At 49.3% G+C, this 26,839-nt stretch overlaps 1 protein-coding gene across 1 annotated transcript in view; it reads right to left on the reverse strand.

Annotated features, from left to right (window-relative positions):
* The window catches only part of KCNAB3 (potassium voltage-gated channel subfamily A regulatory beta subunit 3), a 30,338-nt gene extending 5,009 nt beyond the window's left edge, over positions 1-25,329 (reverse strand). Inside the window, exons 1-11 of the mRNA XM_033170280.1 lie at positions 24,651-25,329; positions 12,338-12,381; positions 12,002-12,039; positions 11,824-11,903; positions 9,560-9,604; positions 7,989-8,033; positions 6,089-6,132; positions 5,348-5,434; positions 2,531-2,616; positions 1,371-1,491; positions 598-692 (exon numbers count right to left, since the gene is read on the reverse strand). Coding sequence (XP_033026171.1) covers positions 598-692; positions 1,371-1,491; positions 2,531-2,616; positions 5,348-5,434; positions 6,089-6,132; positions 7,989-8,033; positions 9,560-9,604; positions 11,824-11,903; positions 12,002-12,039; positions 12,338-12,381; positions 24,651-24,886 — 921 coding nt within the window. The 5' untranslated portion in view covers positions 24,887-25,329. The remainder of the gene's footprint in view (positions 1-597; positions 693-1,370; positions 1,492-2,530; positions 2,617-5,347; positions 5,435-6,088; positions 6,133-7,988; positions 8,034-9,559; positions 9,605-11,823; positions 11,904-12,001; positions 12,040-12,337; positions 12,382-24,650) is intronic.
* Between the last annotated feature and the right edge of the window lie 1,510 nt (positions 25,330-26,839).

Here is a 26,839-nt window from a genome sequence, read left to right on the forward strand (position 1 = left end):
CCGAAACCTTTGTAGGCACAAACAGTCTTGGAAACAGGAGTTTGTGTGACCGCCCTGATAGCATCATGAACACAATCATGAATGCACAATAAGGAGGACGTCTGGAGGAGGCCCTGGTGTTTTGGTGAGGATAGTTTCAAGTACCTCTGAGACATCAGCAACAAATTGATTTATGTTTGGGATGAAGAAGGGAATTGTTTGGTTTCTTGGAGCATTGCCAGTTTGCGTAATCTGAGCCCCAGGGCTTCTGGATTCCCAGTTTTTGAAAATAACAGTGAACAGAGAGGACCAAGCAGGTCTTGTGGGCCCAATAACCAACTACAATTGTAGGGCAGTCAAGATCAAGGCTTGTGAGCTGTGAGTTCCAAACTGGTTGTCATTAACCTGATGTCCTCCAGATGTTGTTGGACTACAACTCCCATCAGAACCAGCAGAGTGGTCAGCAGTCAGGGATGGTGGGAGTTGTAGTCCAGCAGCATCTGGAGGTCTCCACAGGCCTGTCTCCCCTGATTTAAGGGCTGTGTGTGATGTCGACAGTGCGAGGTTCAGCTGAAGTTGGGAGGTGGAAGGCCTCAGCCAAAGCAAAGGAGACAGTACCTTCATGGCGGCACGGCAGTTTTCAGGCACCCGCTCCTCATATTTCCCTGTGATAAGTCCACAAGACAGCGGGGACCAGGTGATGGCTCCCACTCCTAGCAAGGAAACAAAGCAGGTCAGGTAAAGAGAAGGGGAAAACAAATAACATTCCCCACCACTTCCTATCTCTGTACACAGATTCACTGAAATAATAGCCACAGGCCATCGTAAATCACGGCTCTTCCTGGTTTACTTTGCATTACAAGAGTCTTTTAATGCCACCCCATGCTGAGAAAAGTCAGCATAGGAGTGCAGATATTAATCTTATCTGCTCCAAAGGTCACCCTCCATAAACTTCCAATATGCCTCATGCAGAATTGTACCCTGAATCTGGGCTTATACTCCCAAGGGATCATCTTGCTTCCACCTGCTGCTCCTCCAGAAACACATTCCTCAGATTCCATATCTAATCTGCAGATCCCTCTCTATCTTCTGGTGCCTGGTTGTCTCACTGGTCGCCCCAGCCTAGACCTCAAGGCCTCTCTGCCTAGCCCCCAGAATGCCCCCCAAACTGCATCCCCCACTGTGTGCTGGCTTGTGCCCAAAGTCGTTTTACCAGGGAAGATAGGGAGAAAAACAAAGGGGGAAATTATATTAGCCGCTCAGCTCCATTTTTGACTCTGGGCCTGCCCACCACTGGGACACGTGGCCCTCGGAAGCTTACCCAGAAGGGAATGTGGCCCCTTGGCTAAAAAGGGCTCCCCGGCCCAGCCCTCTCCCGCCTGCCTTCATACCAATCTTGTGGTAGAGCTCTGGCAGCTGTGTCTCCACCTTTTCCCGCTGGAACATGTGGTACTCTGCCTGTTCGCACACAGGTGGGATAAGGTTGAACTGCCGTGCCACGGAATACGCCTCCTGGTTTAGGGGAGGGAGGCAAAAATAATCAGTCTCGCAGGGCGGACTTGCTTCTGGGCAGCAACGCGGTGGTGAATTGAGAAGTGCAGGGTCCCTGTCGGGAGAGTCACAGCCAGCCAGCCCCCCCCCCCCCATGATTATACAACCACCTTATAAGTAATAATTAGGGATGCATTGCAAAAATAATTGCAGATCTTCAGATAGATCTACTGTTTTCTGTGCATAAAGGGTAAAGGGACCCCTGACCATTAGGTCTAGTTGCGGAACGACTCTGGGGTTGCGGCGCTCATTTCTCTTTACTGGCCGAGGGAGCCGCCGTTTGTCCGCAGACAGCTTCTGCTGTGCATGTACACGGGCAAATGGTCTTGAGCACTCCAGTATCTTCTGCTGGAGCGACTTAAGTTGTGCCTGCCTTGAAGTCCTGTTGTACGTAACAGAAGTACAGTCATACCTTGGGTTGCGAACGTGATCCGTGCGGGAGGCACGTTTGCAACCCGCAGCATTTGCAACCTGCAGCGCCACGTCTGTGCACGAGCGTGACACAATTTGGTGTTCCTGCGTGAGCGCTGAAACCCAGAAGTAACTGTTCAGGTACTTCTGGGTTTGGCGCGGTGCACAACCCACAGCGTTCGTAGCCCAAGGTATGACTGTAGCACAGCCTCCTCTTGGAACGGAGGCACCTTGTATTTTCAGTGTATTTCCAAAAGCTTAGCTTTGGATCATACAAAAGAACTCCTCCTCAGTGATCTTCTTGCACACCTTCTCCAGAGTGGCCCCGGGAGCCCATCCTCAGCGGCCTCCTTTCACTCCGATTGGCTCCAATAAGCACAAAGGGCGAGAAGGCTCCTTCTCAGTGGCTAAAAAGCTCCCCTTCCATGCTGATTGGACGGCTCTCAGGTGCTGGAGCCAGGCGACCCTGGTGCAGAAATAGGAAAGGTTCTACCAAACCCCTCAGAACCCTGGACAGCAACACCACTGCTTCTAAGAAAACATGCATCAGTTCGGTTTGCACCCGCCTCTCCGCCACTCCAGAATTTACCATGATTTCCATTGCACTCCAGCGAGAGGTGCCCCAGTACATGGCCATCCCCTGGTTGATCACGTAAGTCATGGCACGTACAATTTCTGAGGGTGAGAGAGGAGACGTGAGAGAAGAAATTGCCCCCCGGACCTTTTGCCTATCACCTTTGGAAGGTGAGCCCAATGTAACCAGGGCAGTTACTCTTTCCACCTCCAGCAGGAACTGGATCCCAACAGGGAGGGAGAGAGAAAGGTGGGGAGCTGGATTTGAGCAGTTACTGCTCCAAAAAGCTGCACCACACCTGTAAGATCGCTCAATCTTGTGCTCCCCCTGTTAATCACATTTTCACAATGAAATCAGTGAATTGCAAGCTGGCTAGAATCCTTTTCTAGGGGGGGAAAGATACTTGTGTTATTCATCTCTACTTCATTATAAGCACAGAAACAAATTGGTTTGATCTACTGGTAAACTAAAAAATCTTTCCAAAGTAAGTTCCCAAAATCCTATAGTGAAAATAATTTTGCCTTCCTTCTCCTCTCCCATATTGCAAAGCTTGTTCAATTGTGGGTTCATGTGATATTAGGAAGCACAAAGGCATCTTGAGTTCCTGCATTTATAGTAAACACACACATATATATATACACGGACACAAAACAGGATTGTCAACTTTAATTGCCTTTAATTGTTGCTTGATTTGCAGGTATTAAGCAGGCAAACTATTCACCTCCCCATTCAGAAAAGCTCCGCTTACTGATTTTTGCAGCTATCAAGTTGCTGTTAAAGGCATAAGAACAGGCAGGTTGCTTTGTTCTGATCAGTTGGCAATGCGACACACACAGAATTTTTCTACAGCAGAACACAAAAGCATGCAAGCACACACCACACACATCTACTTTCAGGGCAGCACCCCCATCCTTGGGTCTACAGTCAGTGAGGTCTTTACAGAATGGAGACTGGGATATTCACGGAAGGTTTTCCCCTCTAACCCCAGGAACAAAGGGTGCAATCTTATGCCCCCATACCTGAAAGCAAGCCCCAATGATCTCAGCGGGACTTACTTCTGGGTAGATATATGGATAAGGATTTACAAGGATCTGGGGCACAGGGCCATTGCAGTGGGGAGGACATTATGGGGTACAAAGAGGAGTATTGGGCTTCAGGAAGGAGGCAGGGGCTGGCCATACCTCTCAAGAGCCTGGCTTGTAAATATATCACTAGAATATACAATGAAATATATATATGCAATGTCTGCAAGCATTTCAGCTGGCTAGGTGGACCAATCTCTCCTCCCTTCCTCCTGCACCCTGTTCTGGGGGTGCGCCAGATTGCGCCCCCTGAGCCAATTGTGGTGGGCACACGAGGGGAGAGGAGCAAGCCCCATTTCACAAGCAGAAGTCCTTGAGTGGGTTTCCACTGATGAGACTTATTAGCGCAATCCTGCCGGTATCCATTAGATCTTGTGCAAGGCTCTGATTTTCACTATAGGGCCTTGTCTCTGAGATTTCTGGTGGCAGCCCCCAAGCTAAAGTCTCACAGTATCTCTGAAACAGACCTTGACATGTTCCGCACACAGCCTCCACCACAAGGTGAGGAACATAAGTACCTCTCTTACATCAGGTATTAAGTCTACTTTAGCCTAGGATTGTGCAGTGTGCTTGAGCTGAAGAACGAGACTGCAAGCTTCCTTCCCCTCAGGGAACCCTGAGCCTGTAACAGCAGGTGAAAATCCTGCAGATAAAGCTCTTTTGTGCTGGGAAAATCTCCATCCTAAACCCTCTGACAAAGCAAAGACTCTTTGATGCATGCGAGCTTCGAGTTCTACTAAACCTGGGTGGGGAACACCAGACCCGGAGACCAAATGCAGCCTCACAGGGCTCTCTGTGGCCCCCCAGGAGCCTCGCCAGGCCACGCCCCTCACTGATCCTACTTCATATCACCCTCCTTGGATGTTTTTGCTTGCCTGGGGTGGTTTAACTCAGAGTTTAACTCTGATGATGCCTCTTGTCTGTCTTGATGGTGGACAGACCCTATGGTGCCAAGCTGACCTTTCCATCCAGTGTGCCACCCACTTTTGAATCTGTCCCTTCCCATGTGGCCCTCAGATCACAGTCCAGGCGGGATTTTGGCCCTTAGCATCCCCTGTTCCAAGGGGAACACGACACCTTTTCACAAAACAGCTTCATTTAGCTAGAACGACTTTTCAAAGCCAGAATAACCCTTCATCCTGTTCCTCGCTTGAGAGAGGTATGGGGCTCACAGGATCTGGGGTGGACGGGGCAGCAAATTGGGGTGGTTTTTTGGGGGGTGGGGTGAGGTGGGAGATCAGGGCAGTCTGCAGTACCTTCCAGCAAGAGCAATCGGAAGTTCGGGTCGCATTCTGCAGGGGGGGAAGGAGAGAACCAATGAGATGCCGCTGGAATCTGGCACAAGGTGTGGGTGTGTTCCTGGCAGCAAGAGGGTCAGGATTTGGGGGGGGCATCTGCTGTGGGCTCTTTGCCTGCCATTGGGCAAACTGCCTACTCTTGGCCTCAGTCCTCCCCCCTCAACTGTGTGAAGAATGGGCTTAATAAGGACCTTCCTCAAAAGGTTATCATCACTGTGGGAGCTAACACTCATACAATGCATTGCACAAATGCGAATAACGGGATCGTGATAGCAAGAGAAGACAAGGAGGGGGAGCCCCTCAGTTATGGCAGCGGCATTGCTGGGTGTCTGTCAAGCAGGGCAGGCAGTCGCAGGTAAAGGGATGGTTGCTGAGAAGCCTAGGAGAGAGGGTTGGCCTCCCCTGGATCTGCTAAGGGCAAGTGTCTGGGGAGGCAGCCATGGGCCACTCACCTTCCATGGGGCTGTTGGCATCCATCCGGTTAGCAAAGACAATGTCGACGTACTCCAGCTGAAGCCGCTGCAAAGAGCCTTTTAGCCCTGTGAAACAGCAGCAGGGAGTAAGGACAGGGGTGGCATAGGGAGCCTCAGAAAGGCTGAAGCTTAGAGCAGACTTCGCCCACTCGGTGCCCTCTGGGGGTTTGGCACTGCAGCGCCCACCAAGCCCTGCTCCAGCCCCAAAAGGAAAGCTTGCCCCAGAGGCAAGGGCCCCCAGGTTCAAAAGCACGTCTCCTGATCTCCAGGGGCTCTTCCAAGCAAGCTTCCTATTGCGCATGCATCCTGATAACATTCGCCCAGACATCTTGGACTCCGGCAGCCTCAGAGTCACTGTGCAGACAAGCCCTTGGTGATCTCTTCTGTCATTTAATGAGGATCCAGCCCCATTTGTCTGCAGGGCATGTAGGTGAAAGCAAGGGCTATCCCACACTTTCTGGAGCATTTGCCCCATAGCAATTAAATAAATAAATAAATAAACTTGAGAATGGCATCAAGAAAGAACCCCAGGTCCCCAACTCCCATTCACCCCAAATCTCATCATCTTCAACCCCTCCAAATCCTTCTACAGTACCCTTTTGCCACCCCTCTGGTAGTTCCTAGATTCCTTAATCCGCCAAATGCATGTGCCGTCCAGCATATTGTCGTCACTTCCTTCCCCCCCAAACCCTGAAATATCAAGCCCAGCCCCCCCCTTACCCTCAATGATGTGTTTCCGCGACAGGCCTCTCTCTGTCTCAGCCCTTGGAAGAAAAAAGGGGGGAACCTGAACGTTAGGAGGAGCTTTGGGGGTGCTTAGAGCCGTTTGACAGCAAAACAAGACTCCCCTGGAAGGCGGTGGACTCTCCCTCCTTGGAGTCTTTTAAGCAGAGGTTGGGTGGCCACCTGCCATATTCCCTTCCAGCTCTACGATACTATGAAACTGAGGCACTGCAAGCCATTACCATTTACCCACTGCTGCCCTTTGGTGGGGCAGGAGGCAGAGAGGTCAATGGGAGGGAAAGCCAGAGACAATGATAGGCGGAACTGACTTTGACATTGGGGGGGGGGGCTACATCATTAAAGTTGTTACAATGTTACAAATATTATGCCTGAATGTATCCTTTCGACTTGACAGCTCAGGGAAGATGTCTCGCTTTATAAATTCATAGAAAATCCATACTTTAACCGACTCTCCTCATTCCAACACCATTTTAACCCTTAAAGTAAGGTGAATTTGGGCTCCGCCTCCCTCCGTGAACCAAGAAGCGGGAAGTCACATAGGCAGCAGGAACAGGGCATCCCGCCATAATCCCCCAAGCGTTAGAGCACATACAGGGCACCCCACCCAAGAAGTGACCAATGGGTCAACAAGAGACATCTGCAGAGGCAGTTTAGCAAGTCAGGTGTTCTGAAAGCCCATCTCCAGACAAGTCCTGAGGGCAAGGATTGTTGTTGTTGTTGTTCAGTCGTTCAGTCGTGTCCGACTCTTCGTGACCCCATAGACCAGAGCACGCCAGGCACGCCCATCCTTCACTGCCTCTCGCAGTTTGGCCAAACTCATGTTAGTAGCTTTGAGAACACTGTCCAACCATCTCAACCTCTGTCGTCCCCTTCTCCTTGCCCAGGGGACGACAGAGGGCAAGGATATGTAAACAGTTTTATTGTTCTTTGGATAATGGGTACTTAAGAGGTGTTGGGAAAGGTGTCTGATAAAGTGAGGTAATGTTGAACTCGTGTAACCCTTGTATACACGCCTCCCCATTTGTGATTTGAATTACGGTGCTGGAGGAGACTCTTGAGAGTCCCGTGGACTGCAAAAAGATCAAGCCTATCCATTCTGAAGGAAATCAGCCCTGAGTGCTCACTGGAAGGACAGATCCTGAAGCTGAGGCTCCAAGACTTTGGCCACCTCATGAGAAGAGAAGACTCCCTGGAAAAGACCCTGATGTTGGGAAAGGTGGAGGGCACAAGGAGAAGGGGACGCCAGAGGATGAGATGGTTGGACAGTGTTCTCAAAGCTACCAACATGAGTCTGATCAAACTGCGGGAGGCAGTGGAAGACAGGAGTGCCTGGCGTGCTCTGGTCCATGGGGTCATGAAGAGTCGGACATGACTAAACAACAACAACAAAGGTGATGTAGTGATGATGTATCAATGATGCCTCTCGAAGTGTATTCTGGGGGAATACTCCTGTGGGGACCTGTTGTGCAACAATAAAGATCATGGTCTACTGACCACTAGCTTTGCTCCAAATTACTTGGCTGGAACTTCCTTCTTTCACTGACTGCATGGACCGCGGGGGACTTTCACCCCAATGAGCTGGGCTGTGGAGTAGTCTCTCACCCCGGAATTTTTTCCTTAACAGAGCTCTGGGTGGGCATATGTGGTTCTCCCCATTTCCTCATTTTATCCCTACAACAACCACCCAGCTCCACCCAACTGGGGTTACAGGAAGGCTTAGGATTCTGCCAGCTTCCTTTTCACCTGCAACCAGCACCCCACAATTGGACAGTGCCACTGCTCTCCACACATGGCAAATTCAACAAGCACACACACAGATTCCTTCCCTACAGCCCCTTCCCGACCCATTGATTCACTAGGTCCCTTGAGTACTTACTGGCCTCCCCAGTAAATCTTGGTGGTGACAACGTAGCTTGAACGCCTGTGGAGCAGAGAGAGGAGAAATTAGTAAGGAAATGATCCATAATGAATTGAAAAAAATGTTTAAAAGTACTTCCCCACCCCACCCCCCAAAAAACCCAGAGTCCTTTCTGTTGGGGATAATCCAGACTGAAATTCCCAGGTGTCAAAAAAGATTATTTATGTATGCCACTATTGTGGCCCGTGTTTCGTTAGCCCCAAAATGGAAAACTAGCAAGGTCCCAACTAAAATGGAATGGCAATTTAAGTTGACAGAATATGCACAACTCACAAACTTAACATATAGAATGTGAGAACAAGAAGAACATACGATTGGAAAACGTTTATTGAATATATGGGAAATAATTGTGAACAGCTGAAAACGCTGGCAGCATTAAGATAAATTCAACAGTAGAAACAAGTTTTGATGGATGCAATAATGAAATACTGAATAGTATAGTTTTTGTAAAATATTGAGATCTATGATATGCAAAATGAACCATGGAAAGAGAAGGGAAGTCATTGATATCTAAAGGATGTAGAATAAGTGTTTTAAATTGTAAAACAGAAAACTTAATAAAAATTATAAACAAAAAAAGAAGAAAGAAATTAGTGAGGAAGCTGCGATGCAGCGGTTGGCAACATAAAGCACCGCTTCCCAAATCCGGAAGAAGGAAGCAAGGCAGAGGATATTGACGGACGGACGGGCAGCTGTGAAACAGCTACAGAAGCTACGACCATTCCTGGACCAGGAAAGCTCGGCCATCGTAGTTCCTACACTGGCTGCTTCAAGACCAGATTGCTGTGATGCGCTCAATGTAGGGCTTCCCTCGCGCTTGATCCGGAAGCTGCAGTTTGTGCCGGATGCTGCAGCACGATTGCCGGCAGGAGTGAGATCCTGTCAGCATGTAGCGCCTCTGCTCAGAGATTTGCCCTGGCTGCCGATCTGCTACTGGGCCAAACCCCAAACAACTAGGGGCCAGTTTACCTACGAGGTCGCCATAGCTATATGTGCCCACTTAACTGCTTTAATCTTTGGAACTAGCACTGTTCCAATTGCCATGTGAAACATGTTCTGCATTTGTAAGAAATTTATCTTTTAGTGTAGCAACACCCACCCTACAGAACTCCCTGCCTCTTGATATCGGGCAGGAACATTCACTGCACTCTTTTTGGCACCTGCTGAAACAAACCTACTGAGATATCTCAAATGCTGGTGTGTTTTTAGCGTACTGCTGTTTTATATTTTTTGAATAATTTATTATATAATTGCTTATACCAATAATTTGGCCAGTTCTCTCTCATTAGCATATGTTATTGATTTTTAGATTATAAACAGTTACAAGTACTGTATATCATCAACCGAAGACAAGCCACCCCCCTCTCCAAATAGTATAAATCCAGTTACATCGATAACAGAATGTTCATTACGTTTCCATTTCAACTGGTTAACTCTTTTCATTAATTGCTTTGATTTTTTCTTTACAATCAAGTGGTATATACATTTTAGGAAATCCATAAGTAGTAAACGTATGTGTGTGTGTTTACCTCCATCCTTTGCTCTTCAAGATATTCCCCAATGTTTTTTCTGCTCTGAATAAGAAAAGAAGGCAGAATTTTATGTGTGTGTAATTTTATGTCTGTGTACACACACACACACACACACACACACACACACCTGGTTGACTCTTCAGAAATTCCTCAAATAAATGACTTTTAATATCTACTTCCAATCATCTAGTGGGACTCAGAACAAGAAAACCCCCCCAAAAATAGTCAAACGGGCTGAAAAGAACAACTGACAAAATGGCCTCCAGCATGGACACAAAGCCAGCAGATGGTTTCTGCCTTGCAGGGTGAATTTATTTTGTTTTTTTTCCGCCTTCCAGCAATAAGGACCACAAGCAAACTGCAAAGGAGCAGCTTCAGATGCAATCAGTGTCAAGCACAAGTTTTTTTGTTTTTTGTTTTTGTTTTTTGCTTGGTGCTCTGCACTGATGGGCCTTGAAGTTGTTTACTCTCACTGCCAAATTTTATTGGGAAAATATTTCAGTTTCTCAAGGGCAACTTTGCTGTTGACCTGAAAGTCGAAGTTTCTGATCAAAACTGGCACTGTTATCGGTTAACACAGGGACACTGTTACCCCATCCACGTTTATAAGAAACCAATCTTTTAGGATGGCAGCACCTACCTCTGGAACTCCCTGCCTATTGACACCAGGCAGATGCCTTCACTGTACTCTTTTCAGCACCTGCTAAAAGTATTTTTTGTTTAGACAAGCCTACCCAGACATGTGGCATGCTGGTGTACGTTTTAATTTGTTTTTAGTTTATTGCTGATTATGTCATTTGAATGCTTTAAATGGTTGTTTTGACTGATAATTTTATTATTTTATACTATTTGTAAAGCACTTTGAGGGTTTTTTAAAAAAACAACAACAACAATCAACTGGTGTATAGACTGTATTTAAAATGCTTTCATGTCAGTGTGGGGTTCATGAACTACAAGGTATATATGATTTTATTTGTTTGGGGCTCAACTGAGACTATAGTCCTCTTTCCCATGACTATAGTTCTCTTTCTTTTTCCCAGGGATCAAATCAGCACAGCAAAGTTAGAAAGGCGAGACATTTTCCATGCTGGGCTTGTACACAGCTGAGCCAATCCTGCTCGGCCCCCACTGCTAGCACCCCATCCATCATATAATTATGGCAGGTGAATCTAACATGCCACGCTTGCTGCATCTGACAATGTGCCCTGCTAGTTCACAAAAGCTAATGCTGCAATAAATCTGCTCATCTTTAAGGTAGCCACAATACTTTTTGTCGTTGTAACCGCAGCCAGCCAAGATAGTGACAGCTGCTGAACTGTGATATGGAATATACTACATTTCAAAATTTGATGAAATGGCATAGATTTCTCCCCCACCCCCCTACCCCTGACTTTCCAATAATTTGACATGTTTGCTCTGGCCATCTCTGGGGATTGCTGTTGCTGAATTGTCGCCACACTACATTCCTGATCTATGGAAGCCCCTGCTATTGCTGGCGCAAGGAGACGCCACCTGCGCCCTCCGTTCAAATTATCTCACTCACCCAATCACTTTACACCACCCTGTGGCAGGTTGCATCCCCCCCCCCAACATGCCTTCCTTCAGATCCAGCTAGCCCCCAAATTCAGCCTGACAGAATCATGTCACGGGGCTTTAATTACTGCATTCTGAAAAGCCTTGAGACAGCTCTTTGCTCTGGACATGTCTGGCGGGCAGAAGTCACACAGGGCAGCAAGGGCTGGGTTTACTGTAATCTGTAGGGAAGGGGAAGATTTCGCACTCGGGGTATTTCCTTATCCCCAGCCATCAAGCCAGGTCTCAAAGTTAGAACAGGCCACACAGAGAAGAGTAAAGGTGAGAGGGCTTCTGAGCATGGGAAGAGTACCATTCTTCTACAGCTGCCTAGGAAGGCTGGGCCGACAAATCAGATGGGTTAGCTCCCAGATTTGGGGTTTCAGGGCCTTCCTCTAGCGAAATTAGCTACTGAGAATGACATGGGGGGGGATGCAAGTGCCAAGACCCCTATGATCCCCCTTCCGACCCCAGAGAGACTCGTTCATGTCATGCAGCCCAGAATAAAGATGGCCACAGCCTAGGGTAGCCTGCTGCATGGCAGGCAGAAATTCAGAGGTGTTGCTTTCTCCGGCATGGGAATGCAGCTGCCCCTGTTGAATTTCTACCTGTCACACAGCTATTTGAGGCGCAGGCAGAAAGGTGGCAGCAATCCTGCAAAGAGCCGAGGGCAGAACAGCCAGACATACTTGCCAGAAGCATAGACCTCGGCTGTGTCAAAGAGGTTGACCCCGTTCTCGTAAGCGATGGTGAGCACATTTTCCGCCATCTCGAAAAAAGTGAGAGAGGGAGATAAGTGTCAAATAATGGCTGGCAGGAAAATCTCCAGCAGGGAGGAAGGCAGATTGGCACGGGGCTCGGACTTACCTCATCTGAGATCTGCGACCCAAATGTTACCCAGGTACCTGCAAGGGGAGAAATCAAGTTCTTGAGACAGATATGCTCAGCCAGGCCACACTCTTAGCTCTACCCAAGAGCCACTGTGAAAGGCCGCATCCCAGCAAATGAGCCCACTGGACACAGCATAATCTGAAGGGGGGGGGGCTTGCTGATGTCAAGGAATGCTCTGGCAGATTATGGCCTTGGGGCTCGTGAAGAGTGCCTCTGAGCACGTACAAACTGCCCTCCCCGCATTACTGCCCAAAAGCAGTTATATCGCAACCCCCTGCCTTTCTTAGTGTCCCCCTTCTCCCATGAACTCACCCAGGCCGAGACAGGAAACGCGAAGCCCCGATTTGCCAAGGTTCCTGCAAAAAAGGGGAAAAGGAAGAACTTCAATCCAGGCTAAACCAAAGTTAAGATAAATGTTTTGCTGTGTTGGAGCCCCTTGGAATCCTACAAGTGCTCTCACAACAACAATGCTTTACCACTGGAGATTTCATAAAACTGTATGCTGGGCCCTGTAAACATATATCCATCTCCCTATACAAACCTGCCCAGGTGCCAAAATCCTCGGGTGAGCACCTTCTCTCAGTCCCATCAACATCAGAGGCATGGCTGGTGGTGACACAAGAGAGAGCCTTTTTGGTGGTGGCTCCCGTATTGTGAAATTCCCTCCCAAGAGAGGTTAGACTGGTTCCTCCTTGCTTTCCTTGTGCCAGCAAGCTAAGACCTCCCTGTTCAGAAAACCAAGCTGCGGGCGATGCTGCCAGGGCAAACTATATTTTAATTGCTGGTTCTAAATGAGTTCCGATGTATTTTAACTATTGCTTTTATGCCTTCGTGTTGTTATGCGCCAGCGCAATCTCCCAGCAGCGTGAGATTCCAGGAATTCCAGCACCTGCCCAGAGTTTAGCTTTCTTGGAACAAAGGTCTTCAGAGCCTTAGGATATATGGTTTTATTCATACCTGTTTACAATCTGAGCATAAAATGAAAGACTCACAGCATTAATGGCCCCAAAGATATTCCTTCTCTTTAAGTTGCAGCTTTGCATCCAGCACAAAGCAAGCAGGTCTCTGTGCCTCCAGCTCCCAGCCTTTATCCTGCTCACTCATACACAGCTATGGCTACTACGGTAGCAGCTGGGGGAGGCAGGTGGAGGGAAAGCCCACCCATTTGCCTGGAGGGGCCCCATCACTTAGTTGGGGCTCTTGCAACTGATTTTCATTCTTCTGGGATGTTGATGAGGGCAAGTGGCCAGTTAAGGTCACTGCCTTACAAACTTGTCTGACCAATTCAGCAACCTCCTCTGAGGTTCTTGTTCTCCTTCTCCTTCTTCGGCAATCCCTCGTAGCTAAGACTGTCTTCTGTGAACACGGTCTCAACAGTGAGTCCGTAAGTGACTGTGGAGGCCAATTCTGGATCCGCACATCCTTCCACAGTGGGGACATTGATTACCGGGCGGGAGTTGATCACGGTGTGGATTTGCCAAGCGTGCCTTCCTCTTAGCACGTTTCTCCCTTGCATCCTGAGTTCGAGTGTCTTCAAAGCCCATGAAACCTTCAGTAAAGGCTGTTCTCCAACTGGAGTGCTCGCAGGCAAGTGTTTCCCAATTGTCGCCGTTTATGCTACATTTTTTAAGATTTGCCTTGAGACAGTCTTGAAACCTCTTTTGTTGACCACCAGCATTACGCTTTCCATTTTTAAGTTTGGAATAGAGTAGTTGCTCTGATAGAGTCTAACCCTCACAGAGTACATGACCCCCAGAATTGGAAGGGACTCAGGCCAAAATCTAAACTTCCCCTCCCAAACCCACAACAGTATTTTATAAAGTGTGTGTGTGTATATATATGTGTGAGATATATATATATATATGTCGCAAGCCGCCTTGATTCCCAACTTGGGAGAAAGGTGAGGAAAAAATGAATTAAGTAATAATAATACAGTAACATCATCATCATCATCATCATCATTATTATTATTATTATTATTATTATTATTATTATCCCCACCAGACTGCTTCAATCAGCGGAACTGGCACTTTTACAGGTCCTGCATAGACAGTAGGAAAAACTTGTCTCCATTGCTCCACTACAACTGACTGACTAAAAAAGGCAATTGTGTCCCTAACTTGCAAGTGTTCTATATGCAGAAGGATATTCATATGAGAGACTATTCAAACATGTTATTCCTTACTTCCAATGTGAGATGGTTGTTGTTGTTTAGTCGTTGAGTCGTGTCCGACTCTTCGTGACTCCATGGACCAGAGCACGCCAGGCACTCATGTCTTCCACTGCCTCCCACGTTTGGTCAGACTCATGTTGGTAGCTTCGAGAACACTGTCCCACCATCTTGTCCTCTGTCGTTCCCCTCTCCTTGTGCCCTCCATCTTTCCTAACATCAGGGTCTTTTCCAGGGAGTCTTCTCTTCTCATGAGGTGGCCAAAGTCTTGGAGCCTCAGCTTCAGGATCCGTCCTTCCAGTGAGCACTCAGGGCCGATTTCCTTCAGAATGGAGAGGGTTGATCTTCTTGCAGTCCATGGGACTCTCAAGAGTCTCCTCCAGCACCACAATTCAAAAGCATCAATTCTCCGGCGATCAGCCTTCTTTATGGTGCAGCTCTCACTTCCATACATCACTACTGGGGAAACCATAGCTTTACCTATACGGACCTTTGTCGGTAAGGTGATGTCTCTGCTTTTTAAGATGCTGTCTAGGTTTGTCATTGCTTTCCTCCCAAGAAGCAGGCGTCTTCTAATTTCGTGACTGCTGTCACCATCTGCAGTGATCATGGAACCCAAGAAAGTAAAATCTCTCATTGCCTCCATTTCTTCCCCTTCTATTTGCCAGGAGGTGATGGGACCAGTGGCCATGATCTTAGTTTTTTTGATGCTGAGCTTCAGACCATATTTTGCGCTCTCCTCTTTCACCCTCATTAAAAGGTTCTTTAATTCCTCCTCACTTTCTGCCATCAAGGTTGTATCATCAGCATATCTGAGGTTGTTGATATTTCTATATCAACAACCTCAGATATATGATATTGTTGATGTGAGATGGTACACCTTAGCAAAACATTGCAGCATATGTTTCTGCTAACTGAGGGAATTGCACCTTCAAGACATAGGTCAGGGGTCAGCAAACATTTTCAGCAGGGGGGCGGCCGGTCTATTGTCCCTCAGACCTTGTGGGGGGCCGGACTATATTTTTTTTGGGGGGGGGAATGAACGAATTCCTATGCCCCACAAATAACCCAGATATGCATTTTAAATAAAAGGACACATTCTACTCATGTAAAAACACACTGATTCCCAGACCGTCCACGGGCTGGATTGAGAAGGCGAATCGGCCAGATCTGGCCCCCGGGGCCTTAGGTTGCCTACCCATGACATAGGTGAAGGCTTGGTCAGGGCTTGATAAAGTATTGAAGACTGAGTAGAAAACAGCTGGAATTTTGTAATGCTGGTAGTAGTAGTAGTAGTAGTAGTAGTAGTAGTAGTTATTATTATTTAGCTCTCCTGTGCCCAAGGTTCATCCCTGGCTTAAAGAGAATAATTAGTTAAATACAGTATTTATTTGGAGTGAGGTTTTTTTTTATTCTTGCTGATTACCCAATAGGAACAACCAGCTTTTGGATCCATTAGGATTCTGCCATGCATCTGTTTCATCCCATCCCAAAATGTAGCTTCCCACAGAAAACAGGGGGGGGGGATCCACAAAAATCCTGAGCGATTTGCACTAAATCGCCCAGGACCGGTATGAGGGGCAGACCACGATGGCGGCTTCAATCGGCAGTATATCATGAGTGAAGCTCAGGGCTGCCCGTGCCCCAGCCAAGCAGCTTTACTGAACCCCCCACCCTGCCAACAGCTTGCACGAGATGGGGGCGTAGTGGGGGCTCCGTGAAACTGCTCCGCTGAGGGGAGTGCAATTGCCACCCCCCTCAGCCGAGCAGTTAAACAGAGCCCTCAACCCGCTGCCGGCTCCATTAAAGTGCTAGCTATAGGGAACCCCGATGCTTCTCCTGCTGGCGTACAAGCCGAAGAAGCATAGGGGCTCCCTCAGCTGGGGGGGGGCAGGTGCCTTCTGAGGCATCGGGGCAGTTCAGCAAGGCCCCGATGCTCTCACTGTGTAGGGCTGGGCCATGTATCTAGGAAAAAGCAGCCAAGATGAATTCCAGTCACCGTGATAGATCAGCATATACCGGTGTCTAGCTGCTGATATATCGCAGTGTTGAAAAGAAAATGTCACCCAACCCTAGCACTAAATGAAATCGTTGGAGGGTGGGCTGTTGTTCTAAGCATCTCTTGCAACTGGCTTAGCTATTTCCCGTCGGGCTTCAAAGATGAGACATGAATCCCAAGCTCACAAGCAGTGCTGGACTTATGTATAAGGTAAACAAGCTATAGCTTAGGGCCCTACTCTCTTGGGGGCCCCCCAAAAAAATTAAAGGGAAAAAAACACTGGGTGTACATTTCTTAATTGTATTTCAGTTCAACAATTACTTTGATAAAATACATATTTTGTTATGTGCAAATGGATTTAGATACCTATTAGGTCCATAAATTGCCATATAGCAGGGGTGGCCAACTCCCAATAGACTGCGATCTACTCACAGAGTTAAAAACTGGCAGTGATCTACCCCCTTTTTGGGGTTCAGGTCAAAGTTGTTGAGCTTTTCTTAGGAAGGAAAGCCCTGTTTTTTGGGGGGTTCAGGGCTTTTTTTTAGGGGAGCCAAAGTTGTTTAGCTTCTTTGGGGGGAGCCAGTGATCTACCACAGATGTCCAGCGATCTACCGGTAGATCACAATCTACCTGTTGGATGTGCCTGCCATATATCATATATTCAACACCAAAAACAGCGAACAATTTGTTGTTGACAAAGGACAGCTGGACATATAAAGGGCCCCATTACCTTCAGTAGCTTAGGGCCTCATCAAACCTAAATCCGGCCCTGCTCACAAGGCAAGATTGACTGAAATCCCTACCTACCTACAAGCAGTGGTACTGTGGTAGCATATTCTAAACTTGATAGTCCTTGAAAGCAATTAGAAGTTCATTTCAGTTAAAAAGTAGAGAGCGAGGGGAAGAGATCCCTTAGATTTTTAAAAAACAGGTAAGCACGTGAGCCCATCCCATGGAGCTCTCTCTCTCTCTCTCTCTCTCTCTCTCTCTCTCTCTCTCTCTGCAAGAGCCCAAAGAAACTGTATCAGATGTTTGTGCCCATTCCCAGCTCACTTGCCATCCCGAAACTCACAGGTTTTCCCCCTGCCAGCAAGCGGGCCCTGGTCACGAGCAGAGGCTGGGTGATCCTTGGATCATTATTGTGGCTTTCACTGTGCAATTAACAAGATAAGTGAGTTCCTAGCAGGGGATGGTGCCGCGGACCCCCTGGGTGTGTTCTGCGGACCCCCGGACCCCCAATTGGAACCACTGGTCTAGGCTGTAGCGGCATGCCACGCTAGAGCACATCTGAAACTCTGCTTCCTCAAACATATAATTTTCCTTCCAACCTACAGCGCATTGATCCAGCCTGCTCGTGCCACCTCCTAGCTTTTGCCAAGCAGAGCGCACGCACTGGGGTGCCCATCAACACCCCAACTGCTGCTGCGTCCGAAAGGGCACTGAAAAAGAGGCAGCATATGCAGTAGACTATTTATATGAGAGACTATTCAAACATGCTGTTCCTTACTTCTAATGTGAGAAGGTACATCTCAGCAGAAGTTTGCAGCATATGGTTCTGCTGAGGGAATTTGCACCTTCAAGACATAGGTGAAGGCTTGGTCAGAGCTTGATAAAGTATTGGTGAAGACTGAGTAGAAAACAGCCGGAATTTTGTAATGCTGGTATTAATTATTATTATTATTATTATTATTATTATTATTATTATTTCCTCCTGTGCCCAAGTTTCATCTCTTGAATGACATTTTGGCATTAGTTGCCTGCATCACAAAAATGTGATCCAGGCTGGACTTAATCTCTTAACTGGTTCATTGTGCAAATCGGTGGAGTGACGAATCTGGAAGTGAGCAGATCCAGGGCTCCTGGGTTCCTCTCGCGGGCACTTTTCCCCGAGTGACTGCACCAAGTGCCCTCGGAGGTGTCCGGCTCCCTCTCGGAGCCTCGCTTTCCCCCCTCCGCTTCGTGTTCATTAGCGCTGCCGTCTGCCCAGCGCGCCTCTCGCAGCTTCGTTAACCAGCGGAGCCACCGCTGTGAGCGGTTAACGGAGGATAAAAATAGATGGGAGTCTGAGCTCGGGGCTTGGAAACGGGGTCACTGCAGCCGATGGCTGGGAGCTTCTGCTATTGAGATTATGGGGTGGGGACGGGGACGGAGCAGAGCAGGGCTTTAGAGGAAATTGCAGTGGGGCGAAGGGCAGGGGTGAGTTCAGCTGCCGCAACTGCAGCTGCTTCTGGGGTGGAGCAGAGATAAGAACACAAGAAGATTCCTGCATTGCAGGGGGTTGGACTGGATGACCCTTGGGGGTCCCTTCCAATTCTATGCTTCTATTATTCAGGTCAGTGGCCCATCTAGTCCAGCATTCTGTTCTCACAGTGGTGAACCAGAGCCCCTCTCTCCTCCTGTGGTTTCCAGCAACTGGAATTCAAAAGTATTGCCATCCAAGAGCCCTCTCCTCCACAATTTTGTCTAACCCTCTTTTAAAGACATTTAAGTTGTTGGCGGGTGTCACTGAAGAGCTCTTTGGACAAAGGCTGCTCAACAGTTGCACTAATATTAGTAAGGTTGTTGTGGAAGGAGCCCCCCAAAAGCTGTCAGATAAGCTACTAAAGGCACAGCTGAATATTTGTTCCCCACCCTTCACCCTAACGTCCCTGGGTGGGTTACGCTATCAAAGCGCAATATTCAAAACAGTTCAAAACAACTTAGAAGTGCAAAAACAAGGCGGGTTCCAAAAAACACGGGTTGGTATTAAAGGCAGTGCCATGGAGCATGCACAGAGTGCGTTTCATCGTAGCGACACACTGGGGAATGAGAAGGGGCTCTCCAGAACGACTTGCAAATAGTTCCGAGCCTCTGCATTTTCCTGTTGAACCCATTAAGTGCTGCTCTTTCCACAGAACAAGGAGTAGGGATCAATCACTCTGGGCAATTTCCATCACTTTCCTTCCCTTTCCCTTTTTTTTTTTTTTGACCTTCAAGGGCAAGGTTGACTCACTGTCTCAGTCCAGGCCTTGGAAGGCCCAGGTTCAAATCCCTGCTCACCTGTGGACCTTGCACAGTCACACTCTATCTCACCCTAACCTACCTCGCAAAGTTGTTGTGAAGGTGAAACGCGTAAGGTGGTGGGGAGGAGAACTAGGTTCAATGCCTTAAGCTCCTTGAAGAAACTCAGATTAAAAAATATAGTAAATTGCTAGCCAAGTAAAGCTTTGTGCAGCATAGCTGCCAACATCTTTCAGTGGCCTTTCTGTGCCGGAACAGAACACACAGACCTTAAGCAGGTGGAGATTTGCTCATCATCCCTCTTCAAATATCTCCAGCAGTTCCCAAACTCTGTATCACCACCACTGCCACAGACCACTTGAAAATCCCTGAGGGTCTTACAATTGTAGAATTGTATGTAGAGCTGGAAGGGACCCGGTGTGTGTGTGTGTGTGCGTGTGTGTGTGTGTGTGTGTGTGTGTGTGTCATTTAATCCAACCCCTTGCAATGGAGGAATCTCAACATGCGGTCCCCCATTCAATTTGAAACCAGACCACACCCTGCTTAGCTTTGCAAAAGTGCTAGCTAGCAGTTTTCTTGCCCCATGGCAGACCATTTATGACTTTTCCTGCCTTCTGTGGCAGTTGTAATGCACAGTATCAGGCGCTGCATGATTCTTAATTGCATTTTTATAGACATATCACCACAGACCACCTGAATGAAGTGTGGCGACCACAGCTGCCCCACGGACCACAGACAGGAAACCCCTGCTCAGCTTCGTGGAAAAATCTTATGTCTGTCACATTGAAGATGGAGCAAGTTTGTTTTTCTGCTGCCCCAGAGGGTAAGACCCGAACCAAACGTTATTCAATATTTATTTCATTTACTCCCCACCCCCTTTCATCCAAAATATGTAAGAAAATCAGGAACAAAAAAGGAAACAGACCAATAACCCCACTCCCAGCCAACCAAATGAGAATAATGGAGATTCCGACTAAATATCAGGAAGAACTTTCTTTTAAATAATTTTTATTGAAGATTTTCTTAGTTTATAAAAGTACGAGCATTGCCTCTTTTTTCCAGGTTGTGTCTTCTGCAGATCAATCACATTTGTTGTGAGACGCTAAGTGTTACAGGCAGTATAACATCGGGAAGAAAAGAAGAAGAGGGGGGTTGGGTGGGCATGTGTGGGGTTTAGTGTCAGCGTCACCTGGGCAGGTTATTTCTGACAGCAAGAGTGGAGTAGACTCCCTTGGGAGTTGGTGGACTCTCCTCCATTGGAGGTTTCCAAACAGAGGTTAGTTGTGATCAATGCATTGCAGGGGGTTGGACTGGATGACCCTTGGGAGTCCCTCTTCCAACTCTACAATGCTATGATTCTACGGAAACCTCTCCCTTGCTGAGTTTCCCAACAGAAAATTAAAGACAGGGCCAAAAGAAGAGAAGAAGTTGGCAGCGAAACACAAGGAGCTGCACTGGGGTCCATCTACCTCAGTATTGCCTGCACAGACTGGCAGCAACCCTCTGGGATTTCACATGGCAGTGTGTGTGTGTGGGGGGGGAGAGTCTCTCCCAGCCTGGAATTGAACCCATCACCCGATGCTCTGCTACTGAGCCAGAGGTGTCCCTTGGAGGGGCAGGGGGAGGCAAGGGAGAGAGGTGGTTATGGCAACCCCATTCTCTCCTCCCTTCCCCACATCGGGGACAAGTATCAAAGTCCCCTACCCACCAGCTGCCGCGTGGATACAGATCGCGACTTGGCCTCATAATTAAACCATAAGGGACCTGTGGAAAACAGATGGTGGAGGGAAGACAGGACAGAAACCCAATCGCAGGCCCCGCCCCCAACTCTCCAGTAGACCAGAACCACCTCAATCGCTCAGAAGGAACCATAGAATTTTAAAGTTGGGAGGAGGGACCCAAACGGTCCTCTAGCTCAACCTCCTAAAGCTGGGTTTTATGGAACAATATACCCAGCCCTGAGTCCATGCAGTTAAAGGACAGGGAACCCCCCCTTCCTAAATAACCATTACCCTTCAAGACAAGGTGCTTGACTGCAACGCAGGGACCACCCACCCCATGCTGACTGGGGCTGCTGGGAGTTGTAGCCCAAAACAGCTAGCTGGGGGGGGGGGATAAGGTTGGCAAAGGGTGAGCTACCTGGTCCAAGTAGAGAACAGGGTGCAGATGGTGTGTGTGTGGGGGGGGTAGGTTACTGGGCTCCTATAGATCTGTCTAACCCCAGGGCACAATCCCACAGGGAGCATCTCCTGGGCAAGCTGCTAAAGCCTTGTATGGCAAGGGGCAAGACTGGATTTTTCTGCCATGGGAATCCAGGGCACTTGGCCCTTTGGAAGAGATAGCCCCAGGTGACTCAAGCCAGCTGGTCAACCTGCAGGAAAACCCTCAGTCACCTGGCCAGGGGGAACATTACTCTACACACACACACACAATAAAGTGACTAATAATCCATCAATCTTCCTGAGTGTAATCAAAACCTATTCCAGGGGGTAACACTCCAAGTCCAGATACTGTTGGTTGTTATTGGGTGCTGAAAACAGCATATGTGATGGCTGCTTGTGCCGGTTCAGTGGTATGCAAAAAAGCACTCTCTACATGCTCAGAGATCACTAGCTGAAAAAGACTTTCACACAGCCCCCAGCACAAATTTTGCTCTCTTCTGATTGTAGTGATCATCCCTCCCCATGCACTTAAACCTGAGTTTGTGGGTTCCTCTGCCTAGCAGTCAGGGGGTGCTGTTTTCGGGTGGGCAGGAGGGTTAGTTTGGAACGGCTGTGGATAAGACCACTGCACAATGCACTTATCCTCCCCCCCAATTTTTTTTTTAAAATATGCCATAAACTTCCTTAGCATGAGTTTGGCCAAACTGCGGGAGGCAGTGAAAGATAGGCGTGCCTGGGGCGTGCTCTGGTCCATGGGGTCAGAAAGAGTCGGACACGACTGAACGACAACAAAAAAACTTCCTTAGGCGCCTTCTGTACTGTACACAGCAATGGTTGGATATAAATATTGAACATAAATAATAAATATTCAGCAATGTTTTCATCTACATCTTCAAGAGGAATGAGATCAGAAGCGGGAATACAATTTGCAGCCCAAAATAGAACGCTATACCTGTATTTTTACATAAATACATCAACCTCATCTGCACGAACAAATACACACACATATTAATTTCTTTCTTGCAGAACTGAGGTCCTCGACCTTCACCTCTAGCTGGGACTGCCCCGCCCCCTGCCATGCAAGCCCCCTGGCTCCCCCTCCCATCCCTTGCACCCTCCCCACTCTCCCACAGCCCCCAAGGAACAAACATGACTCCACTCCTCCTGTTGAAAGTTCAGCATCTCCTGCTTTTAATCTGGCTTTCCAACCTCAGAGCTGGGCTGGCTCCAGCCCAGGGCAACCTGAGCAGAGGCGCAGAGCGGCAATTATGGGCTCTGCGAGGCGGTTTGGAAGCCGGCCAGCCCCAGCAACAACCTTACTCTGTGGTGCACCAGGGGAATTGGACCCAGGAGTCCTGCCGCCTGCCCGGGCCCATCCCAGCCTCGCTCGAAAACCCACCCCACTTGGCTCCACGCCTGTGCCAGAGAACTCAGGAGTCCTGGCTCCCTTCCCCTCTTCCCCCACAACCTATTTCTAGGCAGGCAACACACACACAAAACACACAGCACATAAAAGGAAACCCCAGAGTCCTCCTGCCTTCACGTTTTCATATATCTTCCCCCACCCCCCCTCAAAACACACAGCAGAAACAACAGCCTCTTCATGAAACACCACTGCTAGGCCTCACTGCCCTTCCTGGGTCTGAGGACTTGTGCCAGAGGGGTGTTTATACATTGCACAGGCCTAATTTGGGCTGGGATGAGAACGAGGGAAGATTCGAGGAGTGCTGGGGGGGGGGCCTCAGTTCCTTTCTCTTCCAAGGCCCACCCCTGCATTACTGCAACATTCAGACATTACGCCAAAACAAATGAAACCTGCAGATTTCTCCAGATTGCACTACCACTACCACTGCACCCCCACGCCCCTCCCTGAGGTGATGGGCTCCAATGATTCCACTCCACACTCCCAATTCCCCCCCCCTTTATAACCTCCATTCAGAGTTTCCTCACAAGTTCATGAGGGTCCTCCCTCCCCCGCCTTTATGCACCCCTCCTTGCTCCAACCCGCTAGATCCTATGTCCCTCCCCGTTTCAGAGAACCCAGGCGTCCTGGCTCACAGGCACAGCACACACACACAAGGCTCTACAAGGCTCTCTACTCCTCCCCACCCACCCTTTCTTGTGAGCAAATGGATTAACCTTCGGGTTAGCAGAGATCTGACCCAACTTTGATTAAAATGCCAAATATGAAGTGAAGAATTGGAAGTGTGGCGTCTGTGCAGTTCTGAGTCTGTGCTGGGCGTGGGGGGGGGGAAGCAGTAACTACTGGGGGGGGCTGCTTCAGCCTCTTTGTGCCTCCCCACCCCTCATTCCAAAACAGCTCCTCTAAGAGGAACCGAGCTCGCTGGATAATCCAGAGTCAGATGAGACCCCCCCTTTCCTCTTCAGCCTTTTGAGGTTCAGGAAGAGCTTTTCTACCCAAGGACCCCCCCACACACCTCATCTTTCCTCCCGCACCTCACTAGTTCTGATACCTCCCCCCCCCCCAGCATTTAGGGTAGGATGCTGGCCTGACACCTCTGTTTGTAGGTCAATATTTCTTCTCAAAGAACCCAGGAGTCCTGGGACCCGTAGTATCGAAGTATCTACAAGGGACAAGTTCACACTCCCCCCGCTTTCCCCACCCCCAATAGCTGCCTCTGGGATTTTGCTCCCCTTCAACATGCCTTTCCTGCTTCTCCTTGCCCTCTGGACCACATCCTCTGCAAGCTGCACCCCAACAAAGGGCCCCCCCCCGCCGCATTGGATGAGCTGCCAGTCTCAGAAAAAGCCAAAATCCCACCTCTTCACCCCCCCGCTCAATAATTTTTGCAAAGAGGCATCTAACAAAATATTGCTTCCACATGTGGTGTGAGACCCCCCCCCCCCGGCTTCCCTGCAAGGTCCTTCTTCATCTGCAGAACCCGCCTTCTCCCTTTCCAAGGGACTGAAACCCCTCCCCACCAAATCCTCTATCCTCTCTCTCCACCCCATCCCCCAGCAACCCCCATTGGCAGCAGACACCACAGACACCTCCCGTGGGGTGTCTTGCAAACGATCGCGACTCTACCCCCCTCCTCATAATCTCAGGCAGAGAGTTCTCCTTAGTAACCCCATAGCACCCCCCGCCTCACAGCAGTTTAAACTCCTTTAACCTTCCTCTGGGACAGGGGTGAGGTCCCGTGCCAGAACACCAGCTCCTTTCATCCTGCCCCCCAAGCCGTCTCCATGGATCCCCCCAGCCTAAAACCCCTCCCCCTGCTCCAGCCCCCCCCCTTCTCGATATCCCACCCCCGATCAGAAAAAAGACCCTACCTGTAGTTCATGCCGGTGGCCCGGCCGGTGGACTCCCTCAGGAGGAAGGCGATGTGGGGCAGGTTCTGCCCGGGCGCCCGCGGCCCCATGGCTAGCCGGGGTCCCTTGCCGGGGGGTTGATACCCCCCATTGCCTTGCCCCCCGCTGCCCTGGCCCCGCGCCCCCCCGCCGCACAGCCGGTCATCGCTGCTCCGGCTCCGCAGGTTCTGCTCCGTGCAGGCGATGGAAACTTGCATGGCTCAGCTGGGGACCCCCCCAACACCCAAAGGTGTCCCCCCCCCACAACGCACCCAGGGGTTAGGGGCTGTGGGCGCCTGGTAGCCTCCTTCCCTGTGGGGGGAGCTGCATGCAAAGAGGGGGGCAGGGACGTCTTTGACGGGAAGGGTGCTGAGATGGGGGGACTGGCCAGGCTGCAGTGGGTGGCGAGGAAGAGGAGAGGGAGGGCACCCTCAGTACAGCTGCTGTCCGGGATGCCGCTCCTCGCCCCCCTCGCCTGGGTTTAGCTGGGCCTCATTTGCATGCCAGGCTCCTCCCCCGCCGGCCTTTTTTGTGGGTGGGGGGGGGAGGCGAGGGGACCCGCTGCGTTGGAGGAGGAAGGATGCTCGGGGATGCAGGCGAAGATGCAGGCAGAGGCGGAGATGGGAAGAGCATCCTCTGGACCGCCGCCTCCACTTCCTCCTCCTAAAGCTCTTAGGGAAAGGGAGGGGGGGAAGCAGGACTCCTGGGCTCGCGGGGATTGGCGTATGTGACTGGGGGGCGGAGGTGGGGGGGGGAGAGAGCGGAAAAACAAAAGACCACGACAGCTGCGGAAAGCTTTTAACGGGGACACGTGTTGCCCCCGCTGCTCTTAACCCCCCTATCTCTCTCTTGGCTCGGATAATCCACCCAAAGAGAAATGATGGATAAAGTTAAGAGCATCCATAAAAAAGGTGGGGGAGAGAAAGGATTTGGGGTAATAGCACTTTAGGACTTTAAGTGCGGAGAGGTGGGGGTGGTTGGTTGGTTTGAGGGGAGCACTTAATGGGGGAGGGAGAAACAGCCAGGCGGGTGGTCTGTATCAGTGGGGAACATGGAATAGGGGTGAGATGGGAGTAGAGGAATTGGGGGGCAAGGAAGAAGCCCCTCTCCCCAGGGGAATGGGGGAAACTGGTGGTTCTGCAAGGCTCCCTTCCGGGGGGGGGGTTGACAAAAAATTTCTTGCCCCCAAGTACCAATTTACCTTGCTACGCCCCTGCCCTTCTGGAGGCAAGTTGGAAGAGCAGCTGATCTCTCCCCCCCCCCCCACATTTGGACAATATTTTGGCACCAACTAAAGCAGCCCTCGTGGACTGGTAGCCACAGAGAGTCTCACCCCCCTTGAGTTTGCCTAAGCCTCCAACTTGGCGACCATCACTGAGTCCTGAAGTTTAACTGTGTGCTGTGTGGAGGACTTTTTTCTGACCTGAATATTCCAGTGTTCAGTGGACGCCCATGAGTTCCAGGGAGAAAAGCTTTCTTTCTCTTCAGTCCCTTCACAACGCATAATGCTATGAACTTCCATCATCATGTCACTTTTGGGGGCTCATGCAGACTTCCTTTTTTGTGCCTGTCTTTGCAGGCACAGATCCACACTTTAACCAATCCAAACACTCTTTATTTGCCCCAGCTTAAACTCCTGCTATTTACCCCTGAATCAGAGCAAAGGGCAATCCGCAGAAGAAAACCCAAATTGCTGTTTGTTCCAATTCAGTGTTAAAGAGCGGGGTTTCCTGGGGAAAGCAGTGGAGCGTGCTCAGACATGGAGTTTTAAAGTGCAGACCTTTACTGAGAAAGTGTGGGACACAAAATAAGTGTGGCTCACCTTTTCTCTAAACAGTCCTGAATGTCACCACCTTTCCTCATAGGGGAGTTGCTCCATCCTCTTGCCCTTTTCTGAACCTTTTCCAGCTCTACAATATCCGCTTTGAGGCAAGGCGACCAGAACGGTATGCGGTAGTCAGAGTGTGGTTACACCATAAATTTGAAGAAGCACATTATGATTGTGGCAGCTTTATTTTCAGACTCTTTGTTCACAACCCATAGCCTGGAATTTGGATTTTCACCACAGCTGCCACACACTGGGTCAACACCTCTATCGAGCTGCCCGCTGAGACCTCAAATTCTCGTTCTGGACCCAGGTTGCTGGCCCAGCTGTCAGGCAAAGTGTGGGA

Source organism: Lacerta agilis, chromosome 14 (assembly GCF_009819535.1).
Source record: "Lacerta agilis isolate rLacAgi1 chromosome 14, rLacAgi1.pri, whole genome shotgun sequence".
In the NCBI taxonomy this organism is placed as follows: domain Eukaryota; kingdom Metazoa; phylum Chordata; class Lepidosauria; order Squamata; family Lacertidae; genus Lacerta; species Lacerta agilis.